We start from the raw sequence: 19,445 nt of genomic DNA on the forward strand, positions 1-19,445 counted from the left end.
CCCACCATGTGCTTAAGAGCATCAGCTAACGTACCACGCACTCTCCGTTTCCACTGTCTTGCCCCAAAATGCTCTTGCTTCCCAGTCTCACAGGAACCACTTGGTGCAGCCCAGGAAGGTGCCTCACACTGCCACGGATCAGAGCTCATTTAATGCACTGGCACCCAGAGAAGAAGCCCACCACCCTTCTTCTTTTTTTTTACCCCCTCCTGCAAATTTTCCGATTTCCCTTTCCCTCATCTCCAGAAAGGTTTCTTCCCAGGGAAGAGGTGATATCTGTCAGCTGTTATGGGCACCATCAACCTGCTGCTTTTTAACAAAAACTTTACTTATTAAGTCACAAGACTTAAACCAGTGCTCTACTACATTTAAAATGCTCTGGCTTGTTCACACAACATTTAAATCCTTTGCATCTCTTCAGCTTACCCAGCAAAGCCTCAATAGTGTAAACACATCACATTTTGCAAATCAAGCAAAACACCCAAACTTCCAGGCCATACCTGCATCCTTTTCGATCTGAATTGCCAGTCTCGTGTTGGAATGGTCCGATCTTTTGGTGCTGGAAATAAAGACATATTGTACAGCCAATTCTTTTTTCTGTTTTCTTTTTTTTTTTTTTTTCTTTTTAAATAAGACTCTCCCAGAATCACATTTGTATTTTCTTTTTAACATATCTTCTCATTCTGTGTTTATGTCATTATGCAGTTCACACTCTAATCCATTCATCAGTTTATTCCAAGTAGGCATACATAGTTATTTCAGTTCAGCATTGATATTGCAGCTTATCAGCACACAGGAGTGTCTGTGTCTCCTTTTCCCTTCCTCAAACTCTGTCTTCCCCATTTTCCTTCTTGTGGGGCAGAGAATCTGTGGTAATAGACAACACTATGTACTTAAATAATGGAACTGGCTCCAGCAGCACATAGGCACATGCCACCAAAACAGTGAATAGAAAGAATATTAAATCAGTCTTTCTTCCCTTCTAAGCCTTAAGAAAAACAGCTAGACTCAAGGGATTTTTTTTTTTGTGTGAAAATATTTCTGTGAGTATATACCACGCATGGAAAAACAACAATAACAAAAAAACCAGTTAGTTTCATATTTAGCTAGGCAGCAATGAGAGAGTCTCTGGTCATTCTTATTGCTTGGAAAAAAAAAAAAAGAGTAAATTACAGGCTCTTAGTCCATATAGACCATAACCCTGTCTCCCTTATGAATGACACATTCCTTATTCAGTGCTTTCATTGTAGCAGTGGAATATAAATACCATAGGAAAAATGGTCATAAAAGAGAAAGCAACTAAGGTAGACTGGATTGAGCTTTTATTCCTACCCGTAACAGAAGACACTAAGTCTGAAAATAAGGAACAAGTAAATCACTGTGGGCAACCAAGTGTCCAACAGAAGAGAGTGATGTTGTGGTGACTAGGGGGATTCAACATCAGAAGTCCACAGATCTCCCAAGCCTTCAGGGTGCAAGTGAAAGCCTGGCTAACAAAAGTACTACAGTAAATATAAATTTCCCTGAAATACTGTTCTGGCAGCAATGCTTTAGGATTTCAGGACACTTCATGAAGAACGCTGCCTCAAAAGTTTTGCACTCAATCACTAGCCTTAGCAGGTCTATCACATATGTAAATATTACTATTCCTTGGAAAATGGGGTTAAAGCAGAGATCAGGGAAAGACAAAGCCATTTGCCCCAAACAATGGTCAGCATGAGGTTACACATGACAGTGGTGAGAGTCTAATCTGTTCAACAGCCTGGAAACACAGGAGAAAAATGCCAAGGCACCACCTCTCCTGGCACTGGAACCAAGGGAGACACTCAGGCATGGTCCTGAGCAGCATGGCCAGGTGGGACTGGCTGGCTCTTGCTCACTAGGGTGGGAAGCACAGGGCTCCATGGAGGTTTTGAACGGGCTGATGGTTGGCCAGTCAACTTGCAAAGCCTGAATATACTCACTATGAGACTTGCAGGAAGACTGCATCAAAGAGGGTAGAAATTGTATGGGAGGTTTTCAAACAGCTTAAATAACACTGAAAAAGGATGGTGCAAACCCGGCACAATGTTGTTTTTGAAGCACAGCAGAGCACCTCTGGGAATCCGTATGTCTTCGTGTCAGTATTGGCTCCTAGGTGTCAATGTGCAGCTTTTTTAAAAGCATGGAATTTTCTGAGTTATAAGCTCATGCTGAAGCCAACTGGGAGAAGGATGTCATTGATGCCCCTAATGGTAGAAAGCCTTTTCATCCACCCTCTAAAGCCTTCCCAAAAAGCTGTGGAAAACCAACCAACAGATAATTTGCACACAGGCTTCCATGAGTAGACAGAAGAGGAACAGAATTGCTTTACTTCTACTCCCTACCAGCAATGATTTTTTGCTTTAAAAAGGCATGTTCTTTACTTTGCAAGAAATACAGTTGAGGAGAATATGAGCCTTAATTAGAATTATTTGTAATTAGCATTAGTACATTATCTACATAGATTAGCATTTTATTTGATGTATTATTTATCTTCCTGCCTCTGGTTGGCTCAGCTTATTGTAACTGCAATTTTCATTTCCCATGCAACAGAAAATGGCAATGGGGGGGAGGGCCTTCTAGGCAGTTCAGAACATAAAGAATGATTTTACTTCAAAAGGTTGTCAGAATTCTACCCTGATATACATCCACCTGCAATTGCAACATATGCAAGAGTAAGCATAAAGATTAGGTTATGGAATTCAATCAATTTTCTATTCTCAGCAGAGAAACGCTGCTGATTTCCAAATGCATATGTTTTAAGATTATGAGGCTCCTTATTAACTTTCAGTCCCTCTGAAATCAGTGTGGCAGTATGAGGTACAAGTCAATACTATTCTTCACTCCAATTTTTTACCAACCTTTAAAGCATTTCTGTTCTTGAGGCATATTGAGACCTATACAAATCAAGCAATACTTCAGAAAATTCTAATCTATAAGTAGGAATCTTTTTGCCCAGCATGCGGCTCTGGCTCCATTTCTTTCCTTTTTATTTTTCTTTGAGAGAAAGATGCATGATACAATCAGGGAAAATCATGAGTGCTTCAGGACACTCTTAGACAGATAATTCAGCATGACTGGGAAAAAAGCAAAGAAACAGAACAGCTCTCACAAACAAAACAAAACCAGGATTGCAGCTTTAACTTCCATTACAAGCACAGTAATGGTTGCTTAAGCAGCTAAAACATGGGCCTCAGGACATGAGATAAGGAAGGATTTACCTTTTCAGACACTAAGAGAAAAATTCAAATCTTTAACCAGGTATTTTGAAGATTATTTTTTTAGTATAATTTTTTTTTTTTTTTAAGACCATAGGTAATAAGAGAGTTTGTAAAGCAAACTCCTCTCCTGAAGTTCAGTTACTTGAATAAACTCAGTCAGGTAATCCATTTTGGACCTTAAACTCTTCCACAATTATCAGTAACCAAAGTACTTTCTTGAAGGCAATGGGAATTTGCATAGCATTAGACTATAATACACCACGCCTAACAATCAAGTCAGAGACACCTTTCCTCCTGGGCTTTTCACTGTCAACTAGGACCTCTCTAAGTGAACTAGTGGGTGACTCGGGCTTTCCTCCAGTGGCCTCTTACTTAACTTTGGTTGTTACCACTCATCCAAGGTGATAATTAGCTCAGTAATTGAATTTCTTCCTGAATTGCATTATTTATACAAACCGAGTGCAGGTCCTTCAGCACTTGCCCGAGAGAGCAAGTGATTGTTTAAGTCAACATCTGCTTAGTTCCTGAAACATCTATCTCATGCTTTTTTAATTCGTCATTTACATGGGCACTGAGATAATCTGCTGGTTTGCATAGAACCGTTCATGCCATTATAACTATCGCTTCCCTTTGCAAAAGGATGAATTCACTTTCTTTACTTGCCTTCTCCAAAAATACTGTCTCGTTTTTCAACCTGGGAAGACTTTCTTCTTCCACTTTACTCTCCCAATTTCCTCAGCAAGGTAGGAAAAAGACTGAGAGGGATTCAGGCACCCTGGGGAACATACAGTGGATGGTGAGAATTGGGGAAATTGAGGAGGAAAAAAAAAAGCAGATTATTGCTGTGCTTATTTCCAGAAGATGACAATAAAATTGCAGCTGTTCTATCTGCCTTGCTGGTGCTGGGTTTTGCCCCAAAACACAAATTCAAGAGTTCCAGGATTCCTGTTGTGAAGGAGGGGATCTCTACTTTGAAAGAGAACAAAAGAACATCCCCCCCGTCTGGGAGATGCAAGAGATGCATTTCTAGGGTAGATCCGAAGTTTTTCTTTGTCTGTGTCCAATGAATTTTAATCAGCCTTTCCATGACATCTAACAGGCAAATCTAAGAGAGAAACTCTACTGTGCTGCAGCCCTATTATTATTCATGGGAGTCTGGGAAAAGAAAAAAAATCCTCAACATTTCCATGCGAAAGTCTTACGCTGCTGGCACTATAAATGGAAGGCTTAGCATTAAAACACAGTGGTAGTAGTAGGCTACAACAGTGAGGCAGGAGGGAGAATGAGAACATGGCAGAATAAGCAGGCATCCATGAATATTTGAAGGACACCAGAGGCGAAAACGATGGTACTAATTAGAAGTGTGAAGATGCCCAAGTAGTTCTAAATCAATTTCATCTAAAACAAAGAATTATTTCAGTGTGATTGTAATAGCAAAGGCTGACAGCCCCTTTGTGCATAACCATGCCCAGGTTTTCTGGGCAGCTGCATGTAAAACATGCCTTATGTTTAACTCACGTTAATAAAGATGTCTTACAAATGAATGAAACTTCTCCTTCCTCATCACTTGCTCTGATTCTTATTTTTTATGTTTTTTTCCTCCCCTCCTTCCTTGACTGCTCCAGTGTTTCATCTAACAATAATAAAAAGTGACTTTGATTGCACACTAGGAAACTGGGAGAAGGCTAAGGGATAAAGTTGTAAAAGACAATGCTGTTGAATAATCCTTTTAAAACATCCAAAGATCTTATCATCAATAATTGTTTTAAGGTTTTTTTACTATCTTAAAAAGGTGTTTCTAATTTATGCTGACAACTTCTTAGGTTTGGTTTTCAGCTTTTTTGTGGTTTGTTTGGTGCTCATACTGCTGGGCTCAGCTCATACTACTGTTAGGTGCTCGTACTACTAAGCATGTATAATTGGCATATTCTTAAGCCTTTTCTTAAGATGAGGTTTCTGTGCTTCTGCAGCAATAGGGAGAGGTGTGAATTTGAGATCAAAAGCTGACTGCTCAAACAAGGACTAAACGTCCCACCTACATGCATATTCAAAGGTTTAGCTGGGGAATTCACCTCTTATTCTAAGCCAGGTTATTTAAGCATCGCAATACTTCAAAATATTCACTAATGCTTTACCAAATTGTCATCAATATCCCTGCTTTTGTGTTATTTGCCTACCTTGCTACTTGATTTCTTTCCCCTTGTCCAACTATGCTTTTTCTTTTAAAAGCCATCTAGTCATTATCTTCATATATTTTATAGTAATCAATACAAGAAGCTTTATAAGTGGAAGGATTATGCCAACTGCACAGACACGTTTGTGCTCATTCTTGTGCCAGGGAAAAAAGGCCAGGAACCTGACATTGCCTGTAATGTTGGGGCTTAGCACGGGATCCTGCATCACAGCTACACCTCACTGTCTGCAATTCATAGAGGTACTTTAAATTTAAAAGCAAATACATTAATTACACACAAAACCATGTATATGAAACAGTGTATGTGAGTGTTAGTTTTCTGATTTTCCCATCATGAGCCAATACAAACATTATAGGAAAGTACCACACTGTGCCCAGCTCTGGGTAAAGAGCTCTGCAGAACTAATTACTAATTCATGGGCCCATCAGTGAAGGGGCAAAAGCCTGAGAAACTGTAAGGACCTGGAGAGTAGGAAGGAGGTGATGAGAAATGTCCTGGTGAAGTTTTCATTAGAAACAGAGAGTGAGATCTGACAGCAAAAAAAAAAAAAAAAAAAATAAAAAAATGTTGGGAGCTGCTTCAGCAAACGAGGGCAAAATGTTTGCCTCCTTTACGCCACACAGAGCAATGCGCTGCTTAAAAATAAAATTAGGAGGTAGAGATGGCACGAAAGTGTCAGGAAATACAAGAATAAGAGAAAGACTGGTGAATGATGTCTTACAAATAAAGCCTACATCAGAAATACTAGTTTAGTTCACTATAGGGTTTTCCATGTACGTATTTCTCACCAAAAGATGAAGGGAGGCAAAGCAGAAGCTAACTAAGCCATTCCAGTGCCATTAAGCTGTGAGTGTAGCATCAGTGATACTACACTGAAGAACAAGAAAAATCTTTCTGCTACTGTGCAGTTGTACAAAATCCAATCATAACCAGGGATTTTAATACCTCTAGATATTTCACTGCAAGGACTGTTTAGAGTGTTAATCATTGACAGCAGTCATTATGATAGTCTCTTCAGACTGAAAAAAATCTCTGGTATTTTGAGAGCAAACACCTCCAGACATAGGATTAAAAAAAAAAAAAAAGAGCAAACAAAAACCAAACACCAAAAATCCCCAATCCTCTCGCTTTCATCCAGTGTTTACTCACTCCCAACTAGTACAAAGCTTCAGAGACAATTCTGACCAATGGTGACAATAATTCTGCATTTTGCATTATCTCAGAAAGAAGTGAGTTATTTTACATTTTGCTTTTAGAAGCCCCAAGACTGTTTGGGCCCAGTACATATCCTTGTACATCAGGAGACAACCAGGATTTAGGCAAGCTGTAGTATTAAATATTCCCAGCTGCTATCTGTACACAATTTACATATCACCTCAGTTAGAACAGTTACACTTGTGCAACATCTCTGTGATCTCAGTTTTTTCCCATCTTCACATTTTGACAAAAGTTGCTAGAGTAAGCATCTTCTCCAAGGTTTGAGTTTAGTGCTCCAAACCTCATCTTGCCCCATAATGTTTGGTTCATTAAAATCTAAACCAGGAGGTGATCTACATTCTTGAAGTGTATAGGATGAAAGCTTGCTGAGAACACTTACTCTTATGGAAATTCAGTCAATCCACTTTAACAGGTCTCCAATATTTGATATGACAGAAATTTCATGTGTTTACTCGATCTCATTAGATTTACATAATTTAGAAGCTAAGCGTTAGATGAACAGCCTATAAAATTTTAGTGCCACTGCATATCCACACAAGCCCTTAAAATATTACATGCTTCCTATTTCTGATTCTATGAGTCCATTCTCATCCTTCTCTTATGCCTGTTGCTGCTTTCCTTTCCAAATATCTTTAGAAGTCCTCTTATATCACGCTCATGATTTTCTTCATAAGTCTGAGTTCCTGCTTATCAATGTCTGTTGAGTTATTCTCTCAGATTTTTCACTACATGCATTTTCCTTTTTTGCCCATCCCTTTCCCTTTTCATTTATCCCATTGTGGTTTTGATCTTCACTTGTGTTCCTGCCTGCTCTCAGCACGCATTCCCTCTCTGATGCCTCCCTTCTGTCTTTATTCTGTCCTCTTAGAATGATTCAGTGAATTGGAGTTGTGAATGCATCTTTAACTCAGCAGGGAACTACAAAGCACTGAATCAGAATGCACTCCCAATTAATTATCACACATATGGCTCCTATTCAATTAGCCTCAATTTGTTTTGTTGACTGCCAGGGGCAAAATCTGGGAAGAGATGTTACCAGTGAAGGAGATACTGCCAAATAGTTAAAATACAACTTTGAATTTTGTATAGCCTCCCTTGAGTGTGAAACTCTTGGCAACTCAGAAAACACTTATTTTAATATCAGACCTATTTGATTAAAGGTGCCTTGTTTTCCTCACCCATCCTTCCTCAGACAGCCCTCACATTTTCACAGTTCAGTGTGACTCCGCACATGGAATCAAGCATGAGGTGAGGGCTGGATTGGAGAGGAGATGTGCATACCTCCATGCTACAGGAAGTGGCCAAAGGGGCAAACATGCACACAGGGTTACTTACTCCAGGTAAGATAACAGTTCAAGATGCTGAGGGGAGTGTAACTTCTACTGGGCTTCTTCTAGCTCGGGGCTTTACCTGAAGCAACACCTCCCACATCTGAATGCTGTGGCTTTGTCACTCCTCAAAGCCCTACACGCCTGCTGAAAGGGATTAAAGACTCCCAAACCAGACAAGTTTTGCAGGTACAAGTCCGTGGGCAGTACTGGCGGTATGCAATGTGAAGATGTAAGGTAAGTAGACAGTACAGTGAAAGTTCTTGAGAAGACAGTCAAATGAGTAAGTCTAATGAATAACGTGTAACTTCAGAGGGCTCTTAAAGAACTAAGGCTGAAGTATGGACAAGGATGTTCCCTGTTCTTCAAACATTTTGGTTTTCTCTATTCTCTCCCCCAATGCCAGAACCATGTCCACACATGCACCTGGAGAATAGGGCACAACTTCGTAAAGGCCAGTTTATACTCACTGTTTCAAGAGAGAGAATTTTTTTCCCCAAAAAAATAATCTTTATTGGGAAATCTGCAGCTAGAAGAGTAACGAATTAAAATAACAGCAGTTTGCTAACATTCCAGCTTTAGCCTCACTGCCAGCCAGGAAGTACCACTACAATCAGTAGAAATGCTATAGCTGTGGGCACGCAAGCCGGGCCTAAACATCGCTCAGTACCAGTATGGGCTGGATGCTCAAGGATCTCAATTCCTTTGAAGTCTCCAGAAAGACTCTCATCAAATTCTACATGCTTTGCAAGCAGGACCAAGCAGTCCTTCTAATTTGAAGACAACACACAAAAATTTCAGACTAAACCTCTTCATTCACTGGTCCTATATGTTTTGACTTGTAAGTCCCAGGTACTAACAAGCACCCATTTTTGTTTTATCTGAACATTGATACTTACTTATACCATTTTGCCGAGTTCTAAATTAACTTAACACTCAATAAAAGACTGAAGGAACTCTCAGGCCAACTCAGTGAAGACCTCTATTGAAAGAGCCACAGCCATCAAAGGGGCTAGCATTCATAAAACTGAGTAATAGCTGATAGCAAAGGAACTAGAACCTCAGTACACTCTGAAGTTGTGCAACTGGAATACAGTGCTTCTTTCTGGTCAGTTCATAAAAGACAGTACAGAAGTAGAAGCAGCTAGAGAGAAACACAAAAATTAGCAGAGAAAGAAACAGTTCAGAAGAAACTAAAATGATCACAATGAACGCTAAAACTCATGGTTGTAATTTGGCTTTCATGCCAGGTGGCTGGAAGTATTCAGCAAAGTTTGAACTTTAAGTAAGGAGAACAGGCAGTGACAGCAGTCAAAACATAACATTTCTGAAGTGGTATTTGAGGAAATCAGGCTAACACAAACTCCTGCCGATTAGGGGGAAAAAAGTGGTTCTCCTATGCTTAACTTATGCTGTAATTGTTGACTTCAGAGGTTAATGTACATTTCTTTAAAGTATTCATTGTAAATCAATGTCCAAGGCATTAGTGAACTATAAACATCTGCTGCAGTTGTTCCTCTGTAAACATCACCACTATGGAGGTCCACAAACATGTGAAAAATCAAACATAGCCAGAAAAGACTAAAAGAAACCCAGCCCTAAGAAAGAGAACATGAAAGGTCTGAACACACAGCTCCCAAAGAAGGCCCATGGACAGTTATGAGTGAATGACATCTTGCGTTCAGAGCGGGGGTCTTAGCAGCTGTAACAGATGAGCAGGCTCACAAGGAAACCAGATGCACTAGGATGTGTTAAAGTAAGCATTTGGAAGTAGAAGGCCTGTTATTTTATGGGAAAAAGGGAGGTAGTAGACAAGTACTTTTCACAACTCCTTTTCCCACACATATGCATAACATGGGGTCAACCCAAATTACATCTACACTGGGAAAATTCTTCCTATTACACCTGCAGGCTGTCCACGATGGGCAGGTTAAGTGAGCTGGTAGGACAAAAGAAAAGGCCAGCTTCACTAGATTTGAGGCAGGGGAGGCTTTCCTTACCCTCCATTCCCAGCTGTATTAACCTTATAGGTGGCTATTTTCCAGACCACAATGACTGGAACAGTAACATAGTGATATTTAAAAAGATTGGAAAAAGAAAGGCTTGCTCACACATTCTCAAACACAGAGAGGTGTCCTGTAATTTCCTTCTGAGATACCTGGCAATTTAATCACAGCCTCTTTAGAGACACCTTACTAATTCAGTTACACCACATTGTAAGTCACTCAAGACTCTTCAAAGCAAATGCAAGCTGTGCCTTACCCCAAAATACGCACTGAACCAGAAGGATAGAAACAGGAATGAGTAGGAGAGATGAGGGGCTTGTAGGCAGTGAAATCTCCAGATTCCTGATGGCAGTTTGCTGTTTGCGGGGACAAGTCACAGCTGCAGCAGAGAATGGGCTACTCAATGTGATCCAGTGGTTAGACCCACTGGGGAATGAAAGTAAACTTCTACTCTGTTCTGTCCATTGCCATATCCAAGATACAAAGCAAGATACGATGAAGGGAGGAGGGGGACAGGGTCAGGCTGCAGCATGAAAAAGTATTTAAGAAAAGAAGCAAGGCAGAGGAATAGCACAACAGTGTTTGAACAAACACTTTATGCTTTAAAGTGCCTATACATGAAACAAGATTTACTGCTATTTCCTTTTCTCTCTCCCTGACATCTACAGCCTAATCATTCCAACAGCTGTGAAAATAAAGACTAAACCAGGACTCTTCAAACTGGGAAGCAGGACGCAGGCTAAGGGCAGGACAAAGCTGGTGTTGCATCAATTTTTTATCTTTAATTTTTTTGAGAGACAGAAAATGTCTCATATCTCGACTCTCACGAGGCAACGAGCTCATGAGCAGCAGGCCAGCTTTCTGATTTCACACCCCTCTCTTTTCAACAATGTCAGCAAAAGCTGTAAATAAGTGGTTGCATGAGAAATTCTTTCTTACCTTCCTTATTGCCTTATTTTTAATTTTTCTTAAAGTCACCCTTCTCTTTCCCTCAAAAAAGATCCCTGACCTCAGTTATATATTGGCATACTAGGCTCTGCACGCAGTGAGTACCAAAGTGCACACTATAAACAAACAGCATCTGTTGATGCAGGGAAGAACACCCATGCTCTGCACACACGCTGCAAGAGCACAAACAGGCACAGTGTGATTCCTGAATTTTGAAGAGCTTACTAGGAATTTCACAGTTTGCTTACTGTCAAAATGATTTTTATTTTTCTTCCAACCCACTTGAGTTCCTCCATCTCCTTTTAAAAACAAACATGCCATCATCTTAATTCTTTAAGACTTTCAGCTCCAGCTCACATCATCTAGAGTGGCAGATGCCCAGTCAGAAACCCAAGGAATCAAACTCCTCTTCTGCCAGCAGAGAAAAACGGGACTAAATGAAACACTGGAAATGCAAGATATGTCTGTGTGCACTCAGAAAACACCAGGTAGAGCAAATCAAACCAACACTTTAACGAACAGATGGAGCAGTTGCTCACCACTTGGGCTACTGGCTTATGAGCCCAGCTTTATTAATAAACATGGCATTTTCTACTTGCTAATGTCCAAGACTTCAACTTTGGATTCACTTTACAGTAAATGAACCAGTTGGTTTTTCCTCATCTCATTTCACATTGCTGGCCCAAATGAGATACAAAAATAAGTTTTCCTTAAGTGAAACAAAGAAAAAATGAAGTTTGCTTGACAAGCAGTTAAGTGTGAGCATAGCAATGAACAGAAATGACACTCTAAAAAAGCAACCTAATTTATGAGTTGGAAGAAAAACAAAACCGTGATATTTTGCTATCTAGACTGCTTATCAAAATTGTTTTCAGTTACTCCAATTAAGAGTTTAAATTATAAAAGATATAACCATGGAATTGACTACCTCTACTTCATATAAACGCAAATGAGTTTTTATGTAGCTAATATAAATGTGATAATTTAATGTAGCCATCAGTACAGCAAGGAAGTGTTTGAAAATGAGTATGCAAAACAGGCAAAACAAAAAAGCTATATAAAGCTAGCTGAATAATAAATATATATAATAGAAAAGTCTGCCAGAGCTTCTGCTTCATATGAGCATATCTCAGATTGCACTGTAGCTAACCTGCGACTTTCCATTTTACAATGATATGTAGTGACAGGACAAGGGGGAATGGCTTTAAACTGACAGAGGGGAGATGTAGATTCAATATTAGGAAAAAATTCTTCATTATGACAGTGGTGAGACACTGGAACAAGCTGCCCACAGAAGCTGTAGATGCCCCTTCCCTGCAACTGTTCAAGGCCAGGCTGGATGAGGCTTTGAGCAACCTGGTCTAGTGGAAAGTGTCCCTGCCTGTGGCAGGGGGGTTGGAACTGGATGAGCTTTAAGGTCTCTTCCAACTCTAACCATTGTATGATTCTACAGTAATACCCTTAGCTGAACATGTGCACGCCAAAAAGGAAATCTATACACCAACTTCTCCATCTGTGTGTTCTGTTTTGTCTTACAGCACCTGAGAACTCAGCGCACATCTGGCCCTAGGGCACCACAGCCCACAGGTCCGTGCAGTAGCCAGAACAACTTTCCACTCCAGCTTAAGTTCCCAATCCTATTTAACTCCACAGGTCTGAAAGAAAGCAATTATGCCATCCGTTTGAATTTTCAGATGTTGAAGGGTCAAGATTTAAAGCAGTAAAGCAAGACCTATCTCAATTCAATTATTTTAAGTATTTTGTAAAAAATTTGCCTACTCTTAATACAAAATTACTCCCTTCCCTTGACTTTTTCTGTCTTTCACTGTGTCCTTTCAGTGAACCAGGAATTTTTCAGTTCAATGCTCACTCTGGTCAATTCTTCATGGGAGCAATGAAATACTGAAATGGAAACGAGGCAAAGGAGAATCAGAAGTGCTAGAGACAAAATGAATATAAATTTAGGAGGAGTCATTACATGTGCATATTGTAGGATGCCACAAGTTCAGCCAAACCTTTATTTCACTTTGATGACTATCTGAATCTTCTGCGGGGCTGTTTTCTACTTCTGAAAGGTTTATGAGGGGCAAGCTTGTGGTTTTAAGTGAGAAGATCATAAAAGATAGATACACTAGAATTTCTTACAAATAAAGCACGATTTTTGCCACAGAGTCTAATTTAAGCATTCATGTTGAAGACAAAGTTGTAGTTACTGCTTATTTTGGAAGGACAAACAGTGGTAAAGTATTAAAAGGGCTAGGGTTTTTTTGCACTTGAAATTTCACAGTTTATGGGTAAAATAATTAGCTAGCTTTGCTTTCAAAAATTATTAGCACCAACTTCTTCACTTCTCTTACTGGGAGTCAAAGATGGTCAATAATGATGAAAACAAGACCCCTCCCTTATCTAAGTATCAAGCCTCATTCAAATCTTTTGAAATTTCGTTTGAACATCTTCTGTTCATCTCATCCCAAAAGCCTTAGACAAACCAAAATTAAATTAAACAAATCCATTCTATTTCTATCTATAATAACATACAGATTCTATGCTAACCTAGCTATATGGAAGTGATGTGCCTACAACCAAGTCTGATTCTCTAACTGGTACCTAGAAGTGAAGACACATGCCCTCGAAATGCTATGGTTGAAGTAAAATATAGCAGATGTTAAAATCTCCACTTCCTACTTAATATTGTTCAAACTTTCCATCCAAAAATGTAAAGTTGTCTGTGGGATTAGTGGCAGCTTCCTGCCTTTCCATGACTCCCCTCAACCTCACTCCTACAAAATAATGAAACTGTTAACCCCCCAAAAAAGATGTGTAAAAGAATTTTGGTAAGATCTGGCCAGAGTATACAAAATTCAGCTCCCCTCAAAAAGGTTTCCACAAATCTCATTATGTTTGGAAACAAATACAAAGCCTCTTTATATGATTTGGCTTTGTCTGAGTAATTGCTTTATAGATGAGTACATACGCACTCACTGACGCAAGTCAAAATCAAACAAAATAAACTCCTTTGCCTTAAATAATGGAAAAAACAATCACTGTAATTTCTAGTTTTGAATTCTCTTGAGGTGCTCAGATACGTTAGTGGCACCAATACAAGAAGTGGGGTAAGTGTAGCACTTCTCACTGGTCTGGCCAAGTCCTGATTTGGCCAATACAATTTTCACTTTATGCAGCTGCAATAAGTTACTCCAAGCCTGCTTACATGTTAATAGTGGATGAAGGGCTCACACACCGCCCAGAGCACAGGACTCAAAGGACCACCTCCCTCCTCCTTCCCTTAATCACTGAATCCAGTCCCTAACCTTGCAGACTGCTCATTCATCCCTTGCAAAAAACTATCTCCATTTGGAAAAGAAAGTGTTTCCCAGTCTCCAGTACTCTTGTTGGAAGCCCATTAGATCTCAGTTACCAAGAGCTTCCAAATCCCTCTGGGCAGAAGGAGCAAAAACTCTTTATTCAATCTTTTCAATATTCTATGTTTGTGTCCTTGTCAAACTGAATGAATGACAGCTACAATCTGACAAAACCAACCAATTCTTAAGTCAAACTCCAAGATCAGATGAAGCAAGAATGACAATGCACACTCGTCATCACTTCACTGGGAGAGTTACCTGCCACATCCCAAATGGTAACAATCAGGATAGTATATAATGTATTTATGCAGCCTGACTTCTATTGCCAAAGGCTTCACAGATTTAGTTGCTAACACTAGCTAGGCAAGACAAAAAAGGTTGACAAGTGGGAGTTTTACTGATTTTTTTTTCACAGCTTCATTACTGTATGTCTGTACAACAAATGCAACATGACACCTCATCTGTAACATACGGATAATTCCTTAAATACATTTTCAGAATAACCACATAATCATGCAACAGTAAAACACCAGAATCAAGGTTCAAAGATTAACCTCTCAAACCCTACAACAATTTAAGGATTATCTTTGGAAAGAAAAATACCTCCAGAGATTAAACTACTGAGGGCAAAACCTTTATGAATAACAAGTATAGAAATCTTTTGAACAGTCTTACTTGTAGTTTTTCTCCCAGAACTTGATCGGTCTTGCGTATGATGCAATAAAGATGACACTGCCAAGAAATGGACTCAGCGGTGTAGAAAAGACTGAGGTGGCCAGGGTTTGAAAAAAAAGCATAGCAGAGTCTGAAAACTGCAAGTTAAGGTAACACAAATGATTTAATTATATCTTTAAACCATTGTTGAGGCAGTTCTTTGAACTGCGTATTTTTGGGTTTTTGTTCTGATTTATTATACCAAAGAGGTGGTAAGGTAAGGTAAGGAAAGGAAAGGCAGGCAGTGCCAAATTGCCAATTATCAACATGTAATCGGTGGCTTTCAATGCTACACAGCTGTAATGGAGGTGACATGCCTGAACAGAATATGTTATTAACTGGCTGACCCTGTCTAATCTTTGCCCGAGGACAGATCCTGAGCGTTGGCAGAGCAGTAAGTGCCCTTTTCCAGCTACCTAGTGTACCTTCTGTAATACTAAGAGCCTTTCCAGAGTCTGACACAGAGCTTAAAGCAAAGTCCCCCCCATTAGCACTTTCTTGGAAATCCTTTGTTCTCTGCACTGGAGTCTGGCTCCTAGTATGTCTGGTATTCTATTCTGTGAGTTTCTGCTTACTTTGGAATGACCTAGTATGTGGAGAAACAACTATGCCTCTAATAATCCAGCCTGCTGGCTTAAAAGCATGCTTTCATGTTAATTCTTACTGACAAATTAATATTCCACGCTGACTGAAAGGTAAAAAATATTCAGTATTTCATACTCTTTGAAATACATATGAAATGAGAAGGTGAGGAGAGGGAAATTGTAAATATCACACATACATAAACATCATACTGAATGCCTGAATCCATAGCTTACTTTCTATTTAAAGTAATAGTTCAGATGGCTGGAAAGCAAGTTAGGAGACAGTAAAGGATACTGAAAAGATGCAAGTTAAAGGAACATGATTAAAACAACCCAAGTAAATGAAATGTTAGGCTTTAATTCTTCATTAATTCAAACCATGACCATGAAACCTCAGGAAAAAGGTTTCCAAATTGGCATAAGAGACCAGTTGCCCTTCCTTACACCTCTCTTGGGAGGAAGGTGCTAAGTAAAGAAGCCATGAATTGAAGTAATTGAAGTGAAGGAGCCACTATTGAAGTACAGCAACCAAGTACATCTCCAACTAAAATTAAGGTCAAATCACCCAGTAACAATAGTCTTCTAGCCTACCCTCATAAGAAATAGCCCTTTATGTGTCCCACATAAGGTCTCCTGAGACTTTGCAAAAAACGTTTTAAACACATGCAGCACATTGTGGTACAATATTTCCATTGAGAGGCTAGCTAGCCATGCTTTCAAAGCAACCTGTGAAATATTTGCTAAAATATCTCCCTCAAATCCCTCAAACTTTTTAAAAGAAAGTGGTCTGGAAGGGTGTCTTTGTGCATTAGCGAGACTGGAAAATGAGCTGCCCTCTGAGTCTAAAGTTCAAAAAGCAACAGAGAGCACAGAGCAGGAAGCTAGTGCATCAAAAAAGTTAAACTGTCACATTACACTGTAGTCATAACCAGCACTGGCTGTGAAAGATTAACAAGTATTTACAAGTGTCAGATAAGGAAAGGAAGCAAGGGAACTGAAGAGACAAAAAGAGAACAAGGAGGACAGATAGGGACAGCAAATCATGTTTTCTAAAGTAAGCTCTAATGTCATGATTGATTTAAAAATTGCCACCATGATAAGACATTTATGACTTCGCTGTGAAGTGTTCATGTCTAAGACATAATCAGTAGCAACAGTTTTATTTTTGCTGAAAGACATAATCCTCTACTAAATGCGCATTGGAAGACATTTCCCATCTGACTTTTGAAGAGTGATTTTAACTGTTTCATATATGTGAATGAGTCATGACAGCAAGTAACAGCACCTGTCTTCCTTACATATAGTTGATAAGTACAGTGCGCAATTATCTGTCATCAGGGGGTTTTATTTGATAGTATCCAATTTGCCTTTATCAGGCAATAAAAAAAGCCTCTTTATACCAATACTTTAATTATGTCTAAATAAAAAATATAAAATTACCACCAAAACCTAACAGGCCTACTTCCTTACTCTATGTCCCAAGACAGGTTTCCTGCCTTTGAAGAACTGCTTTAGTGTTGATGGACATACATTGTTACTCATAAAACAGAACGGAGGAGTTAAAAAGGAGAATGTTTCTGAGCACCACAATGAAAAATGTACATTGAAATGTTAAAATCCAGTTGCTTCTGAAACAGAATAAAAAACTGGGACAGCTGCAACAGAAATTGGCTCACTGAAAGGAATTTGTATCTGAGATACCAACTAGAAGCAACTGAGAAAGTAACTTTTTAGAGCTCAGTCAGCCATATGCCCAACATTTTACAGAACTAGCTTCTGCGTACATAGAAGTCCACCCAAGTTGGAGCTAATTTGTCAGTCACAACGTTTCTTTCTGGATGCACCAAAAGTCCGTGCTGAAGACTGTGGAAATAAGTGATCTATAGAATGTGGCTGGGTGGGAAGTGAGCAGGCATAAACAGATGAGTTTGAGTCAGAGATCAGTTTCCCAGTTTCAGATCCCATGCAGCCAAGACAGAGAAAACCGTATTTCTCAGGAGATGCTCCAAGCATTTTCATATTTTAAAGTAAGTTATCTAGGAATTTCACACCTTGTTCAAACACTGTAAATCAATTACAAACATGAAGAGGAATTTAAGAATAAAGAAAAACAAATTTATAAAGGATATGAGGTATTGCAAAAAGCTGAGCAAAAACATGGAACGACGATCCCCAGGCAATCTGCCAGGGTGCAATGTATGTCATGATGAACTGCAACTTCTGCAGTAGGTCCCACAGCTGGAAAAACAAAAAGACAAGAGAAAAACATGGTGATTTTTTAGGCACTGATAAAGTTTCAATACTAATATCTGAAAGTGACACTTTTTAGAACTGTGCCCTGGAATGAATGTGAGATAAATAGATAAATTATATCATATTATTAGTTTTCAAGGGGATTAAGGCCTTACTTCAGTAAGCACCAAAGTATATTCTTCATTTGAAATTCAAACTTGCAATAAAGTACGTTTTTAACCACCATTCTGAGGTAGCTCCCACATTACCTTTCTTCAAAAGTATGTCTGCTTTAATTATAAAGTGGGAAAACAGGTTCTGATATTCACTGCATCTCTCGTACTGTCAGAAGGTTAGAGGAGAAGACTCCAGGAGAAAGTGGATATAGTGAGCAGATGAAGCTCAGTGTGGCTCTGCATGCACAAATCAGACTTATTTCTCAAGAACACAACATTTTCATTAATTGAATCAATGGGAGAAACCATCACTATGTAAGCATTTGTTTGGCATTAAGCGTGAATCGTAGCTGCATTTTCAAGATCAAATGTATCCTACCACAAAAACATCGCATTAATATGAATTCTTATTGTTGTGCAGTACAAATTGAAACACACACACTCAATTTACTTCTGTTTCATGTAAAATATGCTTGGTGCTGCAACCAGCAGTTTCTGATTCAAGAATAATGTGTACTTCTTCCCTACGATATATTTTTTTTTCTGCCAGCTCTGTTGGCATCAGGTCAAAACAGATCTTATATCTTGTCTGCATTGGGCCATCAGATTCTTATTGCAGAGTAGGTTCTTGACAAACTGTCAGGAAAGATTTGGCCATCAATAGGCATTAGTGCTCAACACACATAACAAGTTGACAGTGAAACAGGAGTGTATGCAATATTTTGTGATCATACAGCAAATATATGTTGAATTTCCTATAGTAAATTTTTAATTGAGTTAATGAAAAACAAGACATTGCCAACATCCTGATAGACACTGAGGCTATATCAACACATATATTAAATGCTTCCAGGGAATGTTCCCAGGCACTGGTATTGTGTATGTTATTAAACTGTTAGAAAGGTCCGTGGGAAGGTTTTGGTCTAGCTCAGCACACACTCTTCCAAACAATCCCCAGGCATCCACTTCAGTGAAAACCCTCCATGATCCATTTCCAGGTGGCAGTTCCATGCCTCCACCAGTCTGCGTACAGACTGGGAGAGTTCATTAGCATGGACACAAGCTTCTCCATAACAGCTGGCCTCAGGAACAGAGCATGGTCGTAGGCACACTTCATTTAGTAGTACGTTGGCAGTCAGAGAGTATGCACCTTCACTGGCTAGCTTATTTCATCTGTCCTTAAGTTACCAGCCCAAAGTAACACCTGGCCATCTGTATCCACATTGGCAGTGCACTTAACAAGATATTTCATTGAGCTTCTCTATGAGATGTTGTAAATAACTGCAAATTAATTGGGAGGGAAGTAAGAATGTTTTGGTATTTGTGCTACCAAATGATCACAAAAGCAGCTGCTAACTCCAGTTTTAACCAGTGTCACACTAAGTCAAATTCCAGCCTTCCAGTTGAGATGCAAGCAGTGTTTCACATGTTTTCTGTGCT

The 19,445-nt window shown here is 39.3% G+C and overlaps 1 protein-coding gene across 2 annotated transcripts in view; it reads right to left on the reverse strand.

Moving 5' to 3' along the window:
* Positions 1 to 19,445, reverse strand: part of PCNX2 (pecanex 2) — a 153,133-nt gene that overhangs the window by 38,461 nt on the left and 95,227 nt on the right. For both annotated transcript variants that reach the window (XR_003993465.1, XM_030499485.1), the window contains exons 22-24: positions 17,727 to 17,835; positions 14,975 to 15,104; positions 501 to 559 (exon numbers count right to left, since the gene is read on the reverse strand). Coding sequence is in view for 1 of the 2 variants with exons in the window: in XM_030499485.1 (XP_030355345.1) it covers positions 501 to 559; positions 14,975 to 15,104; positions 17,727 to 17,835 (298 nt within the window). In the remaining variant the exon portion in view is untranslated. The remainder of the gene's footprint in view (positions 1 to 500; positions 560 to 14,974; positions 15,105 to 17,726; positions 17,836 to 19,445) is intronic.

This window comes from Strigops habroptila, chromosome 10 (assembly GCF_004027225.2).
Source record: "Strigops habroptila isolate Jane chromosome 10, bStrHab1.2.pri, whole genome shotgun sequence".
Classification (NCBI taxonomy): domain Eukaryota; kingdom Metazoa; phylum Chordata; class Aves; order Psittaciformes; family Psittacidae; genus Strigops; species Strigops habroptila.